This window comes from Mugil cephalus, chromosome 16 (assembly GCF_022458985.1).
Source record: "Mugil cephalus isolate CIBA_MC_2020 chromosome 16, CIBA_Mcephalus_1.1, whole genome shotgun sequence".
Classification (NCBI taxonomy): Eukaryota; Metazoa; Chordata; class Actinopteri; order Mugiliformes; family Mugilidae; genus Mugil; species Mugil cephalus.
The window spans coordinates 1,862,419-1,887,469 of record NC_061785.1 but is presented as its reverse complement, the minus strand read 5'-3'; the positions used below and the strand labels follow the sequence as shown (position 1 = coordinate 1,887,469).

The 25,051-nt window shown below is 43.8% G+C and overlaps 2 protein-coding genes across 8 annotated transcripts in view; one reads left to right on the top strand and one right to left on the bottom strand.

The window, feature by feature from the left end:
• Positions 1 to 25,051, top strand: part of LOC125022655 (zinc finger protein 37-like) — a 144,383-nt gene that overhangs the window by 73,109 nt on the left and 46,223 nt on the right. The gene's annotated exons all lie outside the window — the stretch shown is intronic.
• The window catches only part of baiap2b (BAR/IMD domain containing adaptor protein 2b), a 65,713-nt gene that overhangs the window by 8,239 nt on the left and 32,423 nt on the right, over positions 1 to 25,051 (bottom strand). For 5 of the 7 annotated variants that reach the window (XM_047609499.1, XM_047609502.1, XM_047609505.1 and 2 more), the window contains 11 exons: positions 21,086 to 21,097; positions 20,499 to 20,560; positions 19,101 to 19,172; positions 17,086 to 17,223; positions 8,250 to 8,402; positions 5,549 to 5,785; positions 4,608 to 4,812; positions 3,026 to 3,227; positions 2,858 to 2,938; positions 1,555 to 1,723; positions 291 to 328 (listed from right to left, as the gene is read on the bottom strand). In XM_047609499.1, coding sequence (XP_047465455.1) covers positions 291 to 328; positions 1,555 to 1,723; positions 2,858 to 2,938; positions 3,026 to 3,227; positions 4,608 to 4,812; positions 5,549 to 5,785; positions 8,250 to 8,402; positions 17,086 to 17,223; positions 19,101 to 19,172; positions 20,499 to 20,560; positions 21,086 to 21,097 — 1,369 coding nt within the window. The remainder of the gene's footprint in view (positions 1 to 290; positions 329 to 1,554; positions 1,724 to 2,857; positions 2,939 to 3,025; positions 3,228 to 4,607; positions 4,813 to 5,548; positions 5,786 to 8,249; positions 8,403 to 17,085; positions 17,224 to 19,100; positions 19,173 to 20,498; positions 20,561 to 21,085; positions 21,098 to 25,051) is intronic. The other 2 variants (XM_047609501.1, XM_047609503.1) reach the window with 1 other exon arrangement.

The window sequence follows — 25,051 nt, the reverse complement described above, 5'->3', positions numbered from 1 at the left end:
AAAACTTAACCCAGGAAGCAAAGTAACTAATAACATACGTGAACTCTACAACCTGTTGTCAAACAGAACGCGATGGAAACACAAAAGAGGACAAAGAAAACAACACAAAATAACACAAATCAAATGTGTGTTGAGTTTGAGTTTCTTATCTCCGACCCATTCCCTCTCCCTCCGTCTTCTTCTGTCTAATTCATCTAATTCTCCTGAACCTAAGACAACAGGAAAACGTCCCTCACCCCCCCACACACCTTTACCTGACATCAGAATAAAGTCAAAGCTGTGGCTCTTACCTCGTGGGGAAGCGTTGTTCGTACTCTTCAGCTCCTTGCTGTGAGGACAGAAGAAGAAGAGAACGTCAGTACATCTGGACGACCAGCAGGTGGCACCAAAAAGACGTCGTATCCAGAGACGTGTATCAGAGAGAGTTTGTCCAACCAGGGGATGGAGTGTCTGATCTGTCCCTCTATGCTGATTGGTTCTGGGCTGGTCACGTGTTTCATGGGCGCCATGTTAGATACATCTAACCAATATTCACCCACAGAGAAGTGGCAATAACAGAGAATAAAGTTGGATTAAAAGTTAAAATATGCCACAGTGCTCAGCCTACGGCTCCAGCACAGGAAAACACGGAGGAAACTCCACCGTTTCCCCAGTGAACAAAAACAGAGAAAGTTATGGAGCAGAAGATTAAAAGGAAGAACTGGATGTCAAACATGGCGCCCACGATACGGCTCTCTCTTTATAAATACTTTATTACTGAAATTAATCCACTGTGGTGGTTTCTAAGACGTGTTTGAACGTCTTAACAGTGGTAAAGTTTCATTTTGCAAACTTCAACATCTACAAATGCCACACGGCTCTCCTTAAATGCCAGCCCGAGACGACGGAAAGAACATTTCAAGTTATGACTAGTGAGCAATTAGGCATCGCCCACATGTAATGTTCCAGGTGAAGCGTGGGCAGGAAGCCGGGCCCACGGAGAAGAGTTTCTGTCGTTGTGTAAGTCTACTTCAGATTTTGCCTCGTGAAAAAAAAAAAAAAAGAGCCTCGGTCCCTCGTTGACGCCGCTGCCTCCTCCTCTTGGCCCGAGGGAAACGCTGACGTCATGAGAGACAGAGCCGGGCCACATCTTTGCTTTTCTACGCTTTTTATTCACATGTCAGTTTAAAACGCGTTTGGGTTTGTGCTGGTAATATGTGAAATGTGAGATGTGACACCCGCTGAAGCTCCAGACAACACGATCAAAGCTACATGCAGGCAAACAGACAAGACTGCAGCGTTATGTCTCACAGCCGAGCCTCTGCGACCGGGAACGTGTGAAGTGATGTAGAACCGAGTCCTGTGTTTATGCAGACGAACGCTGCAGAGAAGCAGGAGACTGTCTGTCAAAGCAGAACTATTCCTGCGGCGAGGACGCTCGGAGACAGACGAGGACAGATCCCTGGCAGCCTTCATGCGACGGCTCAGTTCATGTGTCATGTGTGAACTCGTGTGTGGGTAGATGCCAGAGTGTGCGTGCGTGTGTGTTGTTGTTGTTTTGCAGGCCCCCCCCACCTGTGAGAAGCCTGGCACGGCCACGCTGTAGGGGCGTTGCTGTCTGCTGTGCAGGGTGGCGGCGCTCTGTGCCGCCATACGGGAGTGGATGGCGTAGTCAGGGAGGGGCAGAGCCGCGTCTTCTCTCTCTAAGAGGTTGCCCGTGCTGCTGCTTTTCCCGTGGTGGAGGCTGGAGACGCACAGGTACAAAAAAACAAAAAACAAATGAGGGTACAGGAAACATGATGTCACCTGCAGAAACTCCCCAGGAACAACTGTGTGGTTTCTCTGGATGTTTGTGTAGAAGATCTGGACGTATCATTTTATTTGTTTGCTCATTAATCAGTTTAATAGTAAATGTGCCTGTGGTCGTGATAGTGGCCTGATGCCTAATTTACAACTGTAGTGCTTTTGATGAGAGGATTTAAGAACATTTTTCATGGTTCTCGGGCAACTTTACATTCAACTCAAGTAAATATAAAAGACGCTGCCTCTCCCACCCCCTCCTCCTCAGTCCCCCTTTATTGTCATCATCATCATCTTCTTCTTCTTCATTATTGATAGTAGTTGTAGTGGTAGTATTGTTGTTGTTGTTATTATTATTATTATTATTATTATTATTATATTTTTGTCAGTGCCATCACCATCCAGTTCACACTGTATTTGTCATGTCATTGTCTTGTCTCACAGCATAATAAAATTAATAAAAAATAACTATTACCAGAAACAAACAAAAAACATTAGAAAAAAATGTTCAAATTACAAAGTAAATAAAAACCAGCCATTAGCCATTAAGCTAGCTCAGAGCAACTAATGATGATCAGATATTTGGTTCTTCAGAAGCCGGTCCTTCCTTCAGGTAACACTAAATATATTGTAAGAGGTGCAGTTTCTTACATCAGTGGGTTTTTTATGCCAGAGTTTAGAAGCTCTCGGTCGACTAAAGGCCTTTCTAGATCTATGAGGGATCACACAGTTCCCTCTGAGAGGAAACCTTGTTACTTTGCTGCTCAGATCTTCCCAGGTGTTGAAGGACCAGTGGTTCATTGAAACTTTCATGAAGGTGCAAATAGAAGTAGAACTTTGTTATTGAAGCACTTTGCTTTGTTGCCTAAGAACTGGACTTCTGACTTAACACATTAATGACTGGGGTGTTGTTTACTGATGTGTTTTGCTTTGGTTTTTCTTTTGAGATTTCATTTTTAGAAAGATTTTGTTTCACTCGATCCAGTCTTAGTGCTGCGCTTTGTGTCAACCTTCAGTCTGGTTTAATGTTGCTTCCCTCGCCCCTAACAAGGACTAAAGCGAAACCTCAAACACATACTTGTGTACTCGTAGCTGCCTCATGGAGTCGCCATCGCTGTCAGAGATCAGCCGTGTGTAGGAGAAGGGGAACCAGCCACGCCTGGAAGGGAGGGGTCATCAGATGTGAACAACAATTCATTCATTAACAAGAGAAAATCCCAAAAACCAACACAGGAGCTGCACTCACATCCTGGTCTTCTCGTTCTCTCCGTAGTGCCAGCCGTCGCGAGCCTCCGGGACCAGCAGGGTTATCACGTCGCCCTCGGCGAAGCTGAGCAGCGTGCTGTTGTCACCGGCTGCGTGGGAGAAGATGGCCTGGACCCGGGTCCTCCCGTTCTTCTCCAGACCTGCCGCCATGGAGCTGGACCGGGGCAGCGTACGGGTCTCGGCTGATAGAGACGACAGGAGCAGGAAGGGTTTAGGTCTTTATTTGGCCTGACGCAAACTATTTCAGTTCCTGCTACAAACACGTAACCATACGATGGATTCAATAGATCCTTCCTCTAATATCCTCTGAACTTTCTGTCCCTGTTCTCTGTCAGTTTTCTCATTTTTAATACAAAGCATATTTTTCCTGTTTGCTTTGGCCTCATTTTTATTAAAACCACACACATGTGCACCAGGTGGATGCGTCCTCTCAGCTTCTACATCTGATGAGCTGCAATAGACTGCAAGAAACGTGCAAACCGAATGCCGTCTCAGAGCCGGGGGGCTCCATTCGAAATGATTCTGGCTTATTAGCTTGTTATGCAGAATGAACAGAGGCAAATGTCTGGTTGTTCTGTCTGTCTGCTAGATGAGAAAAAGACGCGGTTGTCATTTTGAGTCAGGTTTTGCCACTTAATAAATTTGCAGAACATAATGAGGATTTTTTCCTCCTCGGAAACATATCTCTCTCTGTTTGGGGACTAGATTACGTCTCCTTTCTTCTCTCTGGTGCTTTACTCCTGAAAACATCAACTAGATTAAAGTCACAAGATAGAACCCAAAGACAAACGAACTGTAACAAAACAAACCAACTGGCTAAAAAGTTCTGTTGAAGACCAGGAGTTACATGATATAAAGTCCCTGTAGTGACCAGTTAAAAATGCTTATTTGTACTCGGATATGTTAGGATGTTGGTGCAGGATGTTGGTGCTGGATGTTGGTGCTGGATGTTGGTGCAGGATGTTGGTGTTGGATGTTGGTGCTGGATGTTGATGTTGGTGCTGGATGTTGGTGCTGGATGTTGGTGCTGGATGTTGGTGCTGGATGTTGGTGTTGGTGCTGGATGTTGGTGCAGGATGTTGGTGTTGGATGTTGGTGCAGGATGTTGGTGCAGGATGTTGGTGCTGGATGTTGGTGCAGGATGTTGGTGCAGGATGTTGGTGCTGGATGTTGGTGCAGGATGTTGGTGCTGGATGTTGGTGCAGGATGTTGGTGTTGGATGTTGGTGCTGGATGTTGATGTTGGTGCTGGATGTTGGTGTTGGATGTTGGTGCTGGATGTTGGTGCTGGGTGTTGGTGTTGGATGTTGGTGTTGGATGTTGGTGCTGGATGCTGATGTTGGTGTTGGATGTTGGTGCAGGATGTGTGTGAGTGTGCAGGATGTTGGTGCTGGATGCTGATGTTGGTGCAGGATGTTGGTGTTGGATGTTGGTGCAGGATGTTAGTGCAGGATGTTGGTGCTGGATGCTGATGTTGGTGCAGGATGTTGGTGTTGGATGTTGGTGCAGGATGTTGGTGCTGGATGTTAGTGCAGGATGTTGGTGGACAGTGTGCGTCCTTACTTAGCGTGGCCTTGCTCTTGGCCGGGGCGACCTTGCGGACGGGCAGGGTGTTGGAGTAGACCTCCCCTCCGTGCCGCTGAGTCTGAGGCGAGGCCTTGCCCTGGGCGATCTTGCCCTCCATCCACTGTTGGTAGTCCTCTCCTCCGTGGGCGCCGGCGGTGCCGTTCATCACCGGCATCCCTCCGTCCACACCTCCCATCAGCCTCTGCAAACATGAGGAATTAAAACACTTCTCTCCTCCCTTTACACCAACCGAAGCCGTTTCGTAACATCTTGCGGCTCATGGTTATTAATAATGAAGACGGAGGAGAGAGGATCTGGGGCATGGAACGCTGATTAATGAAAATGCTATATTTGAGGATGCTGCTAGAAAGATAAACATGTGGAACAAGTGGAGGACTTCAAAGTAAAACAAAAACACTAGATGTGCAGCACGGTTGGTAATTAGAATCTAGGACCAAACTCAAACCGGCTTTCATGTAAATCTTGAAAGTTTTTCCTCCCAGTAGCAGGAGAAAGGAGAGTAGGGGGGTGGAAGGAATTCAAGACTCTCATCACACCGCTTACGCTAATTAGCATGGTTTCATAATGACTTCATCTGCACTCATCAAAGTTTTTTCAGGATGCAGCGGCCATGTTTGGGGTCAACACCCCCTGACGTATTCCTTATTAGAAACCAAACCCCTGTGTGTGTGTGGGAAGGACATTTCGGGACAGATCTCCAGTCTATCTCAGGACTAACTCAGGAGAGACACTTACATCTACGGACAATTTCGAATCAACGAACCTAACAGGCATGACTCTGGACGATGGGAGGAGACTGATTCGAACCCAGAACCTTGTTGCACTAACCAGCACCCCACTGCACCACCCTCATCAAAAAAATGGCTATAAAGAGAAGAAGGTGCTCAGGTCCACTTAGGTACAGTAGAGGAACTGACCTGCTGTCCCATGACTCCACTGGCCCTGAGGGCTGCCAGCTCTGGAGGCACCGGCAGGGGTTTGGCTCCTGGCATGGATTCAGACATGGGCATGCCGGGATGATGAGCACCAGGAGGCAGCGTGCTCACTGCACCACTCATCTGCTGGGCCAGAAACATGGCACGATCTGGCAGCTTGTTAGGCTCGGCGCATGCCTGCTGCCACACAGGGATCTTCTGGGATAAAAGCTCCTTCCCCTGGAAAAGATAAAAGATGGACGAGGACGGTTAAAGGCTGGGCTTGTGTTTTATCGTAAGATACTGTTACATTCCATAGCACACAAAAACTTCACACTTATTATTAATCTTTTCACTTTCATAAATGGTTTTAATGATTGTTTTTTATCCTTAAAGTGGGTCATCTGTGCAGGCAGTGAACATATGTTTACCATTTAAATAAATACTGAAGATGTTTTGTTTAATTTTTTTAAATTACATCGAATGCAGCAAAATGTCCGGCACATTTTAGACGTTCAGCCATTCTCCCCGTGGAACACATTATCCTGAAGTAGAGAAGTGATGACACTTAGAAAAGATGAGCAAAGGAAGAAGCCACGAGAGACGAGAAGAGGGATGAGAGGGCGAGATGAAGCCGGAGATACGACTCCTCTGTGAATCCACTCATCTGAGAAGCTCACAGCTGATGCGCGAAGGGCCGAGCTGCATCCCCTACGTACGTTACACAGCGGGGCAGTTACGTAAAGATGCTTCTCATCTGAATTCGTAATGAGTGAATAAATGATGGCATTCTGAATCCATGAATAACGAGGAGGCAGCGAGGAGGTTCTGTTTCTCTGCAGCAGGCCGGCGTGGAGGACAAACACAGCGTTGGCGCCAAGGTTGTCTGGCCCCTGCTGGGGGTACGTGGGCCGGGGCGTCAGGTGTCAGGACGTGGGCGGGATGATCAGATAAAATAACACATGCACGAATAACAAAGCACAACAAAGACAAACAACAAATAGAGCAGCGTTCCTTCAGCTCCGTGCTCTACGTCCGTCCTCAGAAAGAGATTTAGTCAAATACTGAAGCAGAAGGAGAAAATTCAACATTGTTCGTCCGTCTTTTGTGAATATAATGAGAACCATTATCAGCTGTATATTTCTACGTGTGCTTAACAACATCCTTCTCTGTGCATCTTGCAGCTCGGGGGGTTGGGGGGGGGATGAGTCATTATGACCCAGGTTGGCTTCTCAGACAGCGAAGGTAGAGCGTGGGCGCTTTCACCAGACATTGAGAATCAACTATAGAAGACTCTTTCTTTTAATCCGTTCACAGACTTGTTTTAGTTTTAGTGACTATATGTGACAGTTCTCTCCATTATTAAAGGTTATTCGTTTCTTTCTTTTGATACCTTCACCCTCAAGTTGTTGAGCTTCTGAACTGAAGGAGCTACTGTCATGCTGATCCTACTTGTATCTGTTCTCCTGAAGCAACTACCTGACAACAAGCCATCGACAGTAAATGATCCATAATTTGGTATATAAATATTAAGTTTTAACTTTTATTCAGAGTCAGGGGTACAACTTATCATAAATGAAGGTGCTATTTTTCTCTTGGTTCCTTTTAGTCATCGAACTGTCAGAAAGTTGTTTATGAATCCATCTATTGACTCCCACATCTCTGGTTTTTGATTCTTTGTTTTACTCAATGAATCAAGCTCCAAATCCTTCCGCTGAGAGGTGAAGAGAAACATTAAAAAGTCGACATATTCGCCAGTAATTAGTGTTTTTTTAAATCTTCTCTTCCTGCTGTTCCATCACCACATCCACAGTTTGTGTCCTGTCCTTCCTCCCTCCGTCTATCAATCACTCATTCAGACACTTTCGCACCCACACACAGTCGGTCTGAACCAAGTGTTCCTGCAGAAGTAGGTCATTCTCTCTCTCCCACCGCCTCCTCCTCCACATCCCTCCCTCACATTGTGAAGTGCTCCCATCCTGCGAGGGTATAGATTTATAAGTATGTGATGTATGTGAACACACATGGTCTCATTGCTATAGCGTGCATTCACAAGAATGAATGTCAGGTCCAAAAGGTTCACAGCAGAACCCTGAATTGTGGTTTAAATGGTTTAAATGTTATTTACTTCTCCTATCAGTGGTCATAATGTTTTGGCTGATCCGTTGACTTCCCCTCACCTTATTTATGAGACAAATGACCTTATGAGAGAGCGACTGAAATGTTAAAATAACGCTCTTAACCTTTATCATTTCAGCCCTCTTTCAAAAAAAAAAAAAAAAGACCCAGGACACGTCCTTGTGGTACTCCAGAACAAAAAAAAATTTCGGACATATCTAAAATAAACTGAATGCTGTTCATGAAGATGTTGGAGCTCATTCATGGTCTTGGTCTCGATTTAAAGCCAAGACTCTGAAGTTTCTATCACAGAAGTCAGAATCTCTCTAAGTGGTTTAGTTCTGGAGAAATCAAAGTTAGTACACGGTTCAAAAAAAGAAGAAGTTGTTGGTTGAATCCTATAATGACTTTTATCACTGAAACCAGAAGAAAATTACATATTTCATCATGCAGCATTTACTCAAACACAACTCATGGAGTCCAGAGCTCTGATTGGTTCATAAAGATGCTGCTGTCACAAAAACCACCCAAAGGAACGATAAAGGGGTTTAGACAAATTGCTCGTAACAAAGCGGTTGCTCCTCACCTTGCCGTGGTAGGAGCTGCTGTTCTTGGCCACGGCGCACTGACGGTCCACCAGGAAGCAGTACCTCCTCCTCTCCTCAGACAGAGCGTTCTTGTAGCCCTCGGCGATGTAGCTGTCCAGCTCGCCCTGCTTGTTGCTGATGGCCTCCACGTACTGCAGAGAGAAACCCACCTCGAGGTTAGAGATACAGATCTGGAATTTAAAGGGCAGCTGTGATCTCACCTGACCTGAACTTAAGAAATAAAGCATTTAAAGTGACATTTAAAACATCCAGCGGTAGCATCTCTTCATGTGAATCATCTCTGTGGATGCTCTAAAAGCATCTGTTGTGTAAAACTCTTGAACAATCGGTGCTGTGAAGGAATCAAACATCATAATCATGAGCGGACTAACGGTGCTTTTATGTGATGCCTCGAGAATTAAATGGAAAATGTCACAGCACATCACACTTGAAAACCGCGAATTAGAGAAAAGAAGCCACGCCCCCACTCAAACCAATAATTCAGCCCATCGTCTGGCGCTTGAATCAGGGTGCAGGAGGAAGCGAACTCCTCATCCTCACCTCGCATCCACCTCGAGGCACATTAATGCTACAGAGCTCATCTTGTTTATATAACCGAGAGCGTTTGAAGGTTCCCACGGTGTCGGATCATGTGAAGCATCTTTCTCCATGTGCCAGACAGCACCGAGCTCCTCTGGGAGGTGTTAATGGCCGAGCACGGACAACCTACGCTCCGTCAGAAGTGACTGACGGATCAAACTAACACCAGCTCGGCTCCAGGAAGTCTAGTGGCAAAAGTTAAGTTACGCAACACTGAGCCAGAACCACCAACACACGTAAAGCAACACCAGATGTGCTAATTAGACAACTAATTAATCTAAATCAATCATCCACTGGTAAATATTTCTGCCTCCGCCTCATACATATCCAGGAATAAGTATCTGAATCACCAAAAAGGCTCATCTGTAGCCCTCCAACATGAAATCACAGCAATAGATGCGGTTCCAGATCATTAAAAACAAAGATCTGTTGAGTTTTATGATGAATAAGTAACTCCAACTTCATCTAGGAGACATCTACCTCCTCAGCATCCACGTTTCTGTGCAGAAAGATCTACACGGATCAAGTCTGGATCACGTCACGAGGACACGAAGTCCTCCTTCATACAGTAAGCTTGCTAATTAGACCGTAACTGTGGCGCTGTGGATGCAGAGAGATGTAATTAAAAGATCATCAGTGGATATAAATATCACCCATCCTCTGTAATCTAATGCACATAAGAACCAGCCTCAACACAGCTGGGTTTGGGTTTTCTCCAGGTCCGAGGGCTCATGTTGGCAGATTTTTACAGTATAGTTCATTAAATGTTCCCTAAACCACAACATTACACTCTAAAAAGTTGCTGCAGGGTTTATCAGGACGTTTTTTTTTGTTTTGTCTGTCGACGATGTTACACGCTGGTTTTCAGGAGCGATGGACTGGAACAGTTGAGACGGATGAGACGCAGCAATTAATCTCTTTCGCTCCACGATGCGAAACCAGTCACAGCGAGAGAAGTGAAAAACACAATAATTAATTAAAGACACAGCTCAGACATGAGCAATGTTTCACTTCCCTGCGATGTATATAAGAAGTTTGGGCATTTTTAGACTCTATGTAGAATTAAAAGGGTAAAATACTAACGTAATTTCTGACAGAGAAGAGGTCGAATCTGTTCTTGTGCATTTTAGAAACTATCTTCAGTTGGTTTGTTTTCTCCAAATAAACCTTTAATTACAGCTGGAAAACCAGTCTGGACCATAGACAGCGTGAAGACGGATGGTTTGTGTCGTTTTAGGTAATTCATGACGTTGATTCATGTAAAAGTGACAGTATTTAGGATAAGTTGCGTTTTAGTTCGTTTTTTGACACTATAGAAACACAACCAGCTGCTGTAAAGTCCTGGGAAAATAACGTCAGTTTTTTTATTTATTTATATATATATAATCTCTACAAGGTCTCTATGTGCTCAAATTAAATCACAGAATCGTATTTAAAGAGTAAAATGTGTTAAATTGTAGCTGATAATAATCACAGCTCTTCTGTTTATATGAGAAATTATTGAGAATTATTTTGTTTTCTATAAATATCTAAAAAGAAAAGAAAAGAAAAGCGTCTCTGATGCTGGTGGGTTTCTCTCTGGGCCACTTGGAGGAGCCACAGTGTCACACTTCTTTAAAACCTGCTTCTCAGTGCTGGACGCTCACAAACCTCTGGTAGGAGCAAGAGACCAAAATACGACCAGATGAAAAGTTAAAGGAAGTCTGAATATGGTCGGCTGAGGCAGGAAAGTACAATCACCTTCACGTGGGCACACGAGGGACTGAACATGCATTAAAATCCCCCACACTGAAATATTAAACGGCGACAAGCTGCAGAGGCAGCGGAGGAGAATGAAACCCAGGTATGAATCACCGGAACGAACGCTGGAGGTGGAGCGTCTCTCAGGTATCAGCAGTCACCTTTACATCATCCCTCAGACTGACACAGAGCCATGAGGAGGAGATTAATAGGTGGCTCGACCCCTCGGAGCTCATGTCTAAACGTTGTTTGTTGGTTTTGCTGAATTCCTCTCGATTATACGAGCGCTCTGGAATGCCCTGCAGGCTCCAACGACGAAACCAAACACTACGGTAGCAGCACAACCAGAAAGGAGAAGCTGCCCAACCTGTCTCTCTACGAGTAAATATAAGCTATTCACACGATGTGGGATATAACAGAATATTTGGCTGTGGGCCAGTTGTTTCATCTCTGAAAACTGCGTTTCTTCTTTTAAATCCTGAGCTTTTTATTCTTGCGCTAGTGTCTCTCTTTAATGCGGCTCTTTAATGCATTTATTATACATTCATGTTTTTTATTTTATTTTTCCTTAGTCCAAGACAGACAAAAGCTTTTAAAAAGTTAAGCTCCTAAAAAAGTGGTAGAGCCTCCCCTGGTGGCTGGAGGCTGCCTAATAGGTCATAAGCTCCACCTTCTTCCATGTCGGTGGGCGGGACTTGGGCCGAACTAAAAAAACACGTCAATTTCTTTGTCTTTTTTTCCCCCCAAATAAAGTTTCAGTCATTTTACATAGTTTGGACGATAAACGTTGTTTTAGTTCGTTATTTGACGCTATAGAGACAGGATGTGACATAATGGCGACCACCAGTTGCCATGCCAACCGCTCTGAAATACATCCCATAAGACTGTGAGATTTCTAAAAAACAAAGAACAAAACAAAAAAACTACTGGTAAAATTAAGTTCAGTGTATAATCCAACATTTTCTTATAAAAGGTGGAGGTAGAGCAGGAGGAAGTGTGGGCGGGGCATCGTGAGTTTGGAGGCGGGGCATTTAAAAGACGATCTAAAACCAAGAACCAACGTTTAGGCCAAGCAGAGCACGGTTTAAACCAGTACATTAGGTGCATTAAAGTGCATTTATCCGCCACCATCCGGTTCCTTTCCCATGATTCATGTGGCTCCAGTAAATCAGGCCTTAAGTACATGTTGCGATCAGTCTCAGATACGGAGCCCTAATTAGATTCCGACCGGGCCTTTCAAGCTGCTGCCAATCAGCCACTCCTCATCTTAAAGTGCTTCCTTTACACAAAATATAAATGTGAGCAGCGGCCGCTCGTGGTTTCTGCTGACAGAGAACGCGATCAGCGTTTCAGAGTCCGCTCGGAGGCACAAGGAGCCTGTCCGCTATTTATCGACTCCTTTCACGCTGTAGATGGTCGGAGCCGTCGGTGCAGACCAAGTCTGCTGAGTCTGAAACCTTTCACAGAGCGGTGGAAACAAGCAATTAAAAAAAAAAAACACGTCATAATTATACACGCTGAAGACTTTTATGATGTGGTGGAGGTGGGTTAAACAGAGTAAAAGGTAAAAGGCTGAAAAGTAACAGACTATCGTGTAAATTTGCTTTAAAAAGTGTCCTGAAGTTCAATCACATCCTGGATTCAGGACGGTCTGGAAGGTAACTCCTGTGCATGCATGTAGATTTTTATTTCATCTGAAGTCCTCAGTGTTGAATGTGAAGCTTTAACCTCCTGAGACCCTGCGTCCTCATATGGGGACAGTAAAGTTTAGGTTTGGTTTCGGTAACGTCTTCTGCCTCCATTTATCCCTTTACTGAAATATGTTGGATTCATGTTAATGTGTATTTAAAGAAATTTAAATTTGTGGGGGAAAATTTAAAAATTCATGCTGTTTCATTCAGCAGGCGATCGTGGGACAAAACGGGAAAAGGTTCAAAGCCTCATCAAGTTTTACAGTTTATTTGTGCTGATTAACTTTTCTAGTCGCTAACTAGCCAGTAGCTATGAAGACATTGGGATTTCATTGTTTCTAATTCTGTCTTTGCACAGCCAGGTTCAGGTATTGAAATAAGTAGTTTTGTACTTACACATGACGGTAACTTTATTATATTAATAAAAATAATGAAATAATCTCAGTGTCCACATGTGAGGACATCATTCTTTTTAACTTCCTGTTCAAATGTGACGATTAGTTTTTATGCTTTCAACTAATCCCAAACACATGGGAGAAATTAAAAACGCATAGCAAACAAAAGCTGTGGTCTCAGGAGGTTAAGACGTTTCCTATCGATACGTCAGGGTCAGGATTAGTCCTCCGTCCCCCATTAGGGTTAGTCCTGCATGAAGTCCTTCGACCTTTCAGTTACTGAAATAAAAGTGTAAACGATGAACATCCGAACAGATTCATCCAGTGACACGAGCTGACGAATCGTTTCTGTAAGTGAATTCGTTGGAGCAGATTTGCAGCCTGTAGCCTCGGATTGATGTTTGTTTGAATGTCTGGGGCCGAGTCAAAGACGAATTCATTAAAAGTATCAGAATACGACAGAACAACACTTTTATCCAGCTATAAACTAACTCGGCAACATCTGCATGAACCTGACTTGTCAGCAGAAAGAAAGGATTAATTAGTCCAACAAACCCTCGCTAGCCCTGCGATGATGTTTGACCTGTGCCGCTGCTCTGCACTCACACGCTGGAAACTGTAATTAAATGTTAAGATCAGCCATAAAGCCGCCTCATGTGGAGAGACGTCTCGTTAAAAAGCGTCTGCAGAGCTGCTCGGTGTCTCTGGTGAAACTAGAGGACACGCTGCCGGAGCTCCGCGTCTTCTGCCGGAACAAGAGGACAGAAATCAGACCGTTTCTTCCACCTTGAAGCCTCGTAATCGACTCCCGTCGCCACTTCACCGCTAACAGCTCAGGTGCTAACATGACTCAGCTGAGGCTGCACTGGAGATGAATTGTCTTTGTTCTGTGAAATTTTGCAGGTTGATATGATATAAAACAGACAAAGGCAGCGAGTCCTCATATTTTAGTAGATGGAAAGAAGCAGAATGAAAAAAAACTACAGGCCTGCATGAGTTAAATGCATTTTAGAAGAAAACCCTAAATAATCATGAGCAGATAAATGATCTTACTTCATATTCCAGGTACAGTGTGAGCCTTGGATCCATTATTTTACCTCTTGGGGGTCAGGAACCACTACCTTGAATGTTTAATTAATTAATCCAGGCTGTAAACCCAGTGATTAATATTCTACATGTATCTGAGCACCCAGCTTCAACAGGAAAGAGAACGTTCTGCAGCAGAAACGATGGAACCCGACACTTTCCACCATCTAGATGCAACTAATTAAAATTCACGGCTCCACGTGCACCGTCAACATTAACATCGGTCATGAGCAGCAGAAGCGAGCGTGAATTATTTCCTCCCTCCTGCTGCTCCTAAAGGCGCCAGTCACTGAGCTGTGGCGTCGCTTCATTAAAAGTTGGACATGAAGCGAAGAGGACGCGTTGGAGCTTCACGCTCTTCTGTGGATACTCCACGAGGCAGAGCTCGTCTTTGACTGGTGTCACCACTTCCTGCCAACATCTAATTCTCATGAGGACCCACATGAAGCAGGAGTCTGGCGTCTTGGCGGAAAAGATAAGTACCTTAAATTAGCTCTGATAAGATATTAAAAACCATGAGTACGAGGATCACCGTTCAGATTCTAAGATGTCCTTCTGTCTGGCAAACACACAAGTTATTACTTTCTTGCTGCAGATAATAAAGTCTAGATTATGGTTCACACCCAGTGAGTGTTTAAAGCCCAGAGGACCTGCAGGACGTCGGGCCCTTCCACCACCACCGTGGCTCCTTGCATCGATTTTTGGAGCGACTACGCTCCAGCAGCCACCCACCGCAACAACACTAACAATTACACAATAATTACCTCCCCTGCTGCTCCTGCAGAGCGGAGTGGGCCGACGGCTGCAGCCTCTGGAAGTGCTGCACAATTAGCCCTTAACCTCTGACACCGCGTTTCCTCCGATCTGTAATGATGAGTTAAAACCTCAGAGTGGCCTCAGATACAGAACGCCTCTTTCTCCCCGACAGTTTACGTCTAAGGCGCGATGGAACGAACCAATGTGAAAACCGATCAGCTGAGATCTGAATCCAGGATCTCAGATCAACGTAGAGTGATCGGATTTGTCCAACGTTGACTGAAGACTTTCAAAAGAACTTTTTTAAAATGAGTCAGACTTATCATGTCTGTGCTCCTTAATGGAACAGAGAATCATATCTAATGATCTGAACAGTAGATTTTTAAGGTTTGTCAAATAAAATACAAACATTCAATTTCTTGAGTAGAAATTTGCAAATATCAGAAATTGCCAACATGAGCGCTGAAGTCTCCCAGCAGGACAATGGTGTCCCCGGTTAGGACACAATCCAAAGTTCGTCCTAGAGCCTCCAACAAAAGGTTGGGTACAAGTGCATAAGTGCAAACAACAATCAGAACCATTCCTTAACCCAAAGGCACAGGAAGCGACTCTTTCTGAAGGAGAAGTTTAACAACCACATACAAAACGTCCCTGTCATACCTGTGTGATTTAGACCATGTGTCTACTAAAATATCAAGTAGAAAGAAAGTCTGTGAAGGTTCTCAGTCGTCCAGGTCACAGTTTGTATCCAAAAGGAGTTTGAAAACTCAACTGGACTTGTAGAGTTTTAAGAAGACGTTTCATCTGAGCAGCTTCTTCAGTTCTAATAGACTGGAGGGAAGTTTGAGGTTTAAATAAGAAACTCTGTGGGTTTCTGATTTAAAACACTTAAACTTTCCATTAATTTCTTAGAACAGAAGAATCTGCTAAGTTGCCTTTTTAAAAGCCTTTTGGACTAAGTAGAAAGATAAGAATTGAAAAAATAAAACATTTTACTTGACTTTAACAATAAGGAACGAAAATCCTCCTCATCAAACATCGGTCGCTGACATGACAGAGTAATTCGTTTTTAAAGGGGAACATGCTCTGCACTCGTACGACGCCCCAGTGCAGCTGCACGTAGCATCGTGCAGTCCAGGTCGGCTCCGATGTAAATTTAATGGTTTGTGTCACATTTGACACGTTGAGTGCTGACGAGGCTGAAATATAACAATAGAGCTCAGAAAGGCCATCGTCCCCAGATGCACGGAGGTAATTATCCTGCTGCCACACATAGAAACGTGCAGAAGGTGAGAACCAGCGCGGGGCATGAGGAGCAGGCAGCTGTGGACATGCTGAATATCTCAGCCCGTGGATTTAGCTGCTTTTTGTTCAGTTTTGAATGCTAATCACCGTTAACATATGGACGTCTGCGCTCAGATCAACACCTCCCCCGGCCGAGCTAACAACACGGAGGGTCACATCCCAACACGCAGGCGACACATGCCAGCAGCTAGCGGCTAACGGCTAACAGCAGCATCTCCTGTGCAGGTTGTGTAAGAGGGGTCCGCCCACCATGTGTCACCTCGACACCTACAGACAGGACGCGCAGAGTCTGATCACTCCTCCGCTCAATCAGTCACCGGAAGATGAGAGAAAAACGCCTCCCCCACCTCCCTGTTCACCTGCCTCACACACAAACAAACGTTACACAACGCTCACAATGAATTAGTTTAACGAATGCACCGTCAGAGTCAGAAAGCCTGCACATTTTCAGATTTTCATTTTGTTTTTCAGTAGCTGAACCGCAGTATTTTTATCTGATGACGTAGATGAAGCCACGGCCAGTGAACCCGTCTCCTGTGTTTAATGCATCTGGAAACCAAGTGTCTCTTGGATGTTTGACACCCTGAGCCTCTAACCTCCACCACCGTCCTCTCGCTGTGAGAAGCTCTGCAGACTGACGAAGAGGCCGCGTCCCATTCAGCTCAACGCACCCCATCCCATCAGCAACAGCAGCAGCGGAGTACGAGGCGAACTAAAACCTCATCAGGAGGAGCAACAGCGTGAGTTCCCTCACAAGAAATACAAATGGAATGAATGAAACAGACTCTAGTCTGACACTATTCTGCATTGTTGTGCAATATGCATTTTTTGCATTTTGTTCATTTAGATTTTAACTCTTTTTTCTCATTGAAATGTTTGCAAAAACCTACAGTGTTATCGTAGAGCATAAGCACTTTTTTTGTAACTTTTGTGGTGAAGCTACAAAAGACAGAGGCTGAAAGTTTCATGCACATTGATTTAAAAAGTCAGCCGGATGTTTGTCAGTGCAGGACTGAGCACATTCAAAGCAGTTTTAAGAAATTTAAAGTTTAAATTTATGCGACGAATGGAGGAATCCAGGAATGGGATCATAATGGGACTTATCCCACTCTGAGCTGTGCCGCTGTTCCTGTATATAAAATAAATCAGCTGTGCTCATGTTGACATGCTGTAATCAGGGATCTGTTTTATTCCTCACTGTCCAGTGAAAGAGCATCATCATCATCATCATCATCATTTAGTTGGACCATGAACAGACTGACCTGCATCTCCTTGTCTCCGTACTTGGACGGGTGCTTGCTGCCCTGGCTCTTCCTGCGCAGCTTCTTCAGCTCCGCCTGGCATTTCTCCAGACTCTCCCCTTTGCTCTTGTGCTCCATCTGGTACTTCTTCAGGGCAGCCTGAGGGGGGCAGCACACAGTCAGCGGGGGGAACGGCGGGGGCTCAGCACAGCTCACACAGTGTCAGCATCCGCAGATGATATTCTACTCTCCGACGGTTCTCTGGGATTAGGATGTTATTTCTCTTTTTAGCTCATTTCTCCTTCTTTCATTTGATAACTTTATTTAAATCTGGTGGCGTGCACCCATCATCTGCAATAATTACCAAATCTGGAATTAACGCGTCACAGTTTCATACAGTGCAGCAATGTATGATCCTAACCTGCTTGATTTTACCTCTAAATTTAGTTTTTTTTTTTATTCTAGTGTCAAAATCTCCCTCCCACCAACTCATCAGCAAAGGACTGACACCACAGCATTAACCCCCCGTCTGTGTTGACTGGATTACGCACAGGAAGCAACAGCAAACAGGTTAAATCTGAATTTAAAGCCTGAGTCCATTAAAAACTCTGCAGCCTGTAATGATCAGAACAACATTCATCTAAAAGCCTCAGACACCTGTCCAGAGCTACTAAACGTTTTGGGACCGATTCCAAACCCCTCGTCGCCATAAATGAGTTGTTTTCTTTCCCTCGATCTCCTCATTTTCACAGGAAGCCCCGTGAACTGTGAGTCAGAGCACAAAGTAATTTATGTAACTTGCTGCAGTGCTTCGGATGAAAGCTGCTGGAAAATTAGAGGCAGAGCGTTCGTTGCTGCATTTTGTCTCGAAGCCAAAGATTTTTACGAGCGCCCTGGTTCGCACCGTATCCTCTAACTATACCCCCCCACCCCACCCCCCCGGGGTACCGCTGAAGTGGAGCAGAGACAGCGGCGGTGGAGTTTTATTCAGGCTTACAGTGGATCAGGTACTCAGTTACATAATAAATCTGCCATGAGCTCCTTAAGCAGCAACTCATGAATACTTTCATCTGGAGTCGTTAGTTATGAGGAACATCCAACACGCAGGGACTCAAATCTAAATCTAAACAGCTACTTTATCTTCTTATTTTTTAAACTAGAGGGCAGAAGAACGTATATAAAAGGGGATCATGGGTAACACCTGTTCACTCCCCTTCGTGCTTTCATTTGTTCTCCACCAAACATCTGTGCGGCTAAATGTTCCACTTGCTCCAGCAGCTACTTTTCTAAATGCACCTGTGATGAGCAGCAGGTTTATCAGCGCAACAGAATAGCTGCTGAGTGCAGTTTGAATTAAAGCTAATGTGTCGTAAATGCAAAACAGTGACTTAACCTCTCATCATTCCAGCCTGTTTGCAAAAAAACACCAATCTAGGAAAGTAAACAGAACGCTGCTGAGTATAAACCTCCATTTTACAGTCTGACATGAGGCCTATTATGGTGATTTAACCAGTTAATACGTGGTGGTGTTAGTGTTATAGGTGGAGGGAGGAGTGGGCCTAGGACACATCCCTGTGGTACTCCAGAACAAAAAAAAACTCCTATTTAGGACAAAGTAAACTGAACGCTGTTAATGAACATGTTGGAGCTCATTCATAGTCTTGGTCTCTTTTTAAAGACAAGACTCTGAAGTTTCTATCACAAAAGTCAGAATCTCTCTAAGTGGTTTAGTTCTGGAGGAATCAAAGTTGAAACACAGTTAAAAAAAATAACAAGTTATTTTGAATAAATGTGTTGGTTGAATCCTATTATGATTTTTATCAATGAAACCAGAATAAAATGACATATTGCCTCATGCAGCATTTACTCAAACACCGTAAACCACACAGAGGAACAATAGAGGGTTAAAAGAGGCCAAAGGCTCCTTAGAGCTGCTGAGTTCAGTGAAAACCCTCTGGATTTGTCACCGTGCTCGTCCTCCGCCCTAGTTTTTAGTGCGAGGGAGGGACAGTCATGCATTAAGAAGAGAATCTCACATTCAGGTAGCGCGCATCCAGCTCCACCTTCTTCTCCAGTTCGGTGAGCAGCTCGTTGTGGAAGGACTTGAGCTGCAAGACACACAAACAACAACGCAACAAGCTTACAACAGGCTAAACCCAAGAACAACATTGTCAACCACAGCTGATCGCGCTCAGAGGGGAATGAAGCGCTTGTTTCAACGTTGCGGTGCAAGAATAACACGGAGGGACATATTTGCGTTTCCCTCGGAAACGTCACACCCTGAGGGTTAAGGGAGGATGTCAGGCATGTGCAGAGCACGCCAAGGCAATTTGTTGTCTTGTATGAACGGTATGTGCGCTGTGTGTGTGTGTGTGCAGAGAGAACAAAGTGCAGATAGTTCGCTGCATTTCCTTCTGTTACATCTGCTCCATTTGTTCATCACTGAGCAAGAGATTTAAAAATTTAGATAATTTACACGACGAGGTTTGAACCCTTCACACAAGGGTTCACGTAATAAAAGTCACATTTCTGAGGAGATGAGATGTGACCACCTGCTTTACGCCTGATTTATATTCTCTTCAACAAGCCTCCACCATCCTCCACCGCAGAGTTTTTAAAGTTAGTTTTTCCACTTAAATTAAATTAAGCACCTTACTTTTTTATTTTTTTATTTGTATTTATTACCCATGATGCCTCTGCAATAATATGCAAATATATAATCATTATATTCTGTTTTTAATAATTTATTTAAATAAATTCAATGAATTAAAATGAAAAATAAAAATGAATTATTAATTAGGGTTATTTTATTTTTATTTTATCATTATTTTTATTATGTTACCTTTGCAGTAACATGTGAATCCCTGTAATTCCTGTTTACATTTGCACTTCATTCACTTCAGTCATGTTTACATCCAGGCACTTTGATTTATTTTTATTTTTAATTAATTAATTAATTTCATTTTTATTTGAGAATTTTATTTATTTTCATTTTTATCATAATTTTTATTATATTACTCATACTATCTCTGCAAACCATGTAAATATATAATCCCTGTAGTTCCTGTTTACATTTCATTCACTTTACTGTTTACATCCTACATGGACAGTTAATACCTTTATTTTTAGTTTTTAAGTTTAGTTAAATCTCAACCTGAATCTATATTAGACTGTTACGTTCGACGCCCATGACAAAGAATAAGGACACAAATTAGAAATGCAAATAGGAATCATTCTGTTATTTTCATATAAATGTGAAGTGAGTCTGAGACGCTGCCGTCAGGAAGAGAAGCAGCCGACGCCGCTTAAGTCCCAGTAAGGAATGAATATTAAATATTAAAATATGTCGACAGACCCACAGTCTGTTCAGCCTCCAACTCGCGGCTTAAGAAGTTCTGATTTTAGCAGCGCCACCACCACCACCACATGCTCACCATCTCCTCCAGCTGGATCTGGATCTGTCTGTGGACCTCGGCCATCTGAAAGAGCACCTCCCCTGCACAGAGAAGACAAAGAGAGGCACAATAAACAACGGGAGGGAGGGGAGAGGGGGGAGAGAAGAGAGAGAGTGGCATTAAATCTTTTCAAAGTCTGTGAGAGCAACGTTCAGCGTGCAAAAAATAAATACCAAACCATGCAGCCACATGGAAAAAATGAGAGACAGGAGTCTGAGTGGAGGCAGGACGATGGACGAGGGGACACAGACGAAGCAAACTCCAAAATCAAAAAGGATGCAGCACGGACGTAACGAATGAAGAACGAAGCAAAGAGTTAATCAAGAATCCTAGTGAACGTTTCATCCTAAAACCAAACTACTGTAAATGATGAAGAGTTTTTCCATTTTACCAAGAGCTACTGAGGATAAACACACAGGAGGAGCATGAGAAAAGAACATCTGTAGAGTTTCATCATGTGTCAGAACTACGACAGAACATCAAGAAGCAGAACCCAGGAGGAAGTAAAAATAAAAGGAGGATGATTCATGCAGCCAGGGAGGAGCGTGTCGTTTTAAGATACCTACATGCTGCCTCTTCTGAATATGCAATGTAAAAAAAAAAGGAACAAAAAGATCTAGTTTGAGCAGAGAACAGAGGGATAGAGACCTGGAGACACAGAGACACATCAAACTACCCCGAGAAACATGAGACACGACAGGTTTTCACACAGAAACACACTGAGACAGGAAGTTAGTCAGAGCCCCGTCCGCGCACACACACCGTCCACGGCCGCTAGCGTCCACGGCCGGTAACGTCCACGGCCGCTAGTGTCCACGGCCGGTAACGTCCGGGTCGAGTCCCAACAGAGACTGGAACCCTCACACTCAGGACAAACCTGCCTTTTCTACCTCAGCGATTGATTGAATTCTGTGCTTTTCACACAAATGGCCCAGATCTAAAAATCTCAAATGTTCATTCCTGTGACGAGAATCCAGTTTCTGTTGAGCTCTACAATATATGCTAATATGCTAATATGCTAATACAAGTGAAACAGGTCATCTAATGTTACAAATATCATAAAATAAATGAACTGTAGGTATTTATACATCACTATTTATACAAACTTATTCATAAAATAAGGCTCAATTATGGATGAAATCACATCTTATAGAACAAACTGTGGCTTTTTTTATGGGACGTATTTACACTGTATGTGCTGAGAGATGATATTAATCTAATGCAGTTAACTGGACGTCGTGTTGTGTCTCTGAGACTGTGGAGCTGCAGCAGCAGCAGCGTCAAACATTAATAAGACTCGTCCTCGTCCCGCGTCAGATAACGCAGAGCGCTGCTGCAGCTCTGACTGGACCTGTGGACAGTGGACAGTGGACAGTGGACAGGCAGAGGGGACGCGGAGAGTGGGCCGCCTGGACAGGATTAATGGGCTTAATGGAAGCCCTGCGGTCACGCAGATGGAGAAGAAGGGATTTAGGAAAGGTCGGGGCAGAGGGAAGGAAAGGACTCGAGTCTGGTTCAGAGCTGCTGATACTTCAGAAAGGTGGATTTATCTGTTCCCTCCATCCAGTGTAATAATACAAAAGTAATGTAACCTGGTAATAATAACGTAATATTTTACTTGGTACAAATGTCAGTTAAACCTGAAATTAATTAAATTAATTAAGTTGTGTTTTTATACGAATTGTAGCAGAGGACAAAAGAAATCAAACGTTAACTTCCGGTTAGAGCTAGAGAACAGCTGATTGGTTAGAAGACGAGTCGTCTTTATTTTCAGGAGACGAAGATCATCAGAGTTAAGTTCAATTTGAAACCAAAACATCTCTGGGCCTCATGAACCAAGACGATTAAATTAAACATGCAGCTTCCTTCAGGTGCTCGGTTATAATATCCAGCAGTAGCTTCTATTAATACTGATTCCAATGTGAATGCACCTAAATTTGGAAATGAGCTACACTGAATGTGATGAGATCTATTTTAGTGCCTCACAATTCAAAGACAGTAATATCATAAAGTAACTAATTACTTTGAAATTACAAGTAACAAGTAATAAGTGATTCATCACGTTTCTGAAGTAACTTTTTTTTCCATCTTTCTGCTTTTTCTTACTCGTCATATTTGAGCGTTGATAAAAGTTCACATCTGAACTTGACCCTCAGCTTCCTTCATCTAAAAACATGTATCACACGCACACGGGTGAAATCTGCACAGGGAAATCTTTTCCTGTGTGCGGCCTCATCCCACAGACCAGCACCTCCATCCTTCCAGCCTTTGTAGAGGACAGTTCACACAGAAGACGCCTCAAAACTCAGACAAATGGACTCAAAGCCGTTCCCACCCCGGGGCCTTCAGGCTTCTTTATGACACCGTGAAATGATGCTGCTCCTTTCTTAACCTGGCTCCAAACGCTCACTGCGAAGTCCGTTGCATATCTTCTTTGAAATGACTTCTGATTCTGATTCTGATTCTGCTTATGGAGCCGCTGTGACACCGTGAAAGTGTTGGACGCTGTGGGACGGGGCATAAATGCACCGACGGGTATTTTCAAACTCTCCTTTGATTCTTGGAGGGCACCCAACACACACACACACACACACACACACACACACACACACACACACACACACACACACACAGCCACCAGAAAGCTATGACTCTATCACACACGATTACACAAACCCTGATTCCAGCCAGGAGGCGAACAGGGCGCCGCATTTTAGAATAAAAACTCATTTCTTCTTTTGGGAGTCAAAGAGGGTGCACGCCTTCTTTGCTGTTGTGGGTTTATTTAAATACAAGTGTGATGTTTCCTGGACTGTTCCTTTTAAAATGTGCTTCTGAAAGCAAACGAACACACAATAACGGATCAAAGTCTGTTCATTCTTTTTTCATGCATCAGTTGAGTCTCATCCTTCCTCCATCTTCAGCCGAAGGACTTCACACTATGGAGGACGGGTCGTGATTTATGGCTTTTATAACACATGTGTTCATCCATAGACTAATTAACGTTTATTCTGCATCGATCCTCAGGAGAAAACCACTCGTTTCTTTTGTCTTCCTCCTCTGGAAAGTCAGAGATCAGCTTCCACCTCTTCAGTTCACTCTCAGTAGATGGTTTAGTCAAGTTTTTATCATTTATGCTTCTAACTGTAGCTCTGGTTGTTAATTATCTGGGTCTTAGTTTCACAGTTCCATCATTTATCTACGGAGACCAGATTTCAGTCCAGGAGCAAAGGGACACAAAGAGAAACGCAACTCAAATCTGATGTAAATGTGTTTGAGGCTCTAGTGGAACGAAGTTTAAACCTGTTTACGTTCTTCTTTGAGAGTAACTCTACGTATGTATTCAAAGCCGGAGCGAGACCTTTCTACTTGCACCTCGTCGGTCTGTCTTACTCTGTAACAACTCCACCCAAACACTAGTTGGCGCTGTGTCTTTTTTTACCAGTCGGGTTAATTTCTGTTTCTACTTCCTGCTTCACTTTCAACAACGGCGACTGAAACTTTCGCTTAAATTTTGCCAAAGACGATTCGTACAAATCTCTGTATCTCCGAGCCTCCGCAGTTAATCTGATCTCGATGTTTTCCATCTTTATTGGGCACATGGAGAAGCAGCTGGAAAGCAGTGGTTATAGGCTACGGAATCAGGGTCTGGGCTGAACCCTAACCCATAACCCAAAACCATAACCCTAACCTGACCCATAACCCTAATCTTAACCCTAAGACACAATCAAATGCATGAACAAAAGGTCAAAGCTGAACCACTATCAACTACTTGAAAAATAAGTTTGGTGAATCACTTTGTTTTGATCCATCTTCTGTCTCCCGCAGTGAAGAGTGATGATAACAGGTGGAAATACATGGCGTCGGTCTGTGGGACTAGTTCTGAATGAGCGCTGTTGTCCAGCAGGTTTTCATCTCCTGGAACATCCCCAAATTCCTGGATGTTCTTGTTTCACTGCACCCATCTAATCCAAAATCTGTCCCCCTTGTGCATTGTGAAATATCAGACTTCTACCGAGCAGAAATAAGCTGCTTACGGTTAATCAGAGCAGATCACAACATCTGAGGCTTAAACGGGAGCAAAGCACATTGTTGTCGCCACTCTGTGCACGAAGGTCCGGATCGATCGAACAACGCACAATGGCTGCTTTTGTTTTAGCGAAAAAACAACAACAAAGAACGCAAACCAACGCTAAAGCTTCCCTCCAGCTCCCTGCTCCTCACTGAACATTTATTCACCCGGTCTGAAGCTGACATTTCATCGCTAGTGTCTGGAATTGACTGTAACACTGTAATTGAAAGATTCATCTAGTAAACCAGCAAAACAACCTAATCCAGTTAAGTTAAAGCACGTTATTGTTTGTCTAATGCCCACAAGATCCATTATTAAGTCTGAGGTTCAGAGGTTTACAGCACACGTGGGCAGAAAATAAGCACTTAACAGCAGCTTCCAAAAAAACGGCTCGCAGAATTACAGCTGAGAAATAATGACTCGGATAGAAACGCTGACAAAACAAACCAGGGCGAAGTTC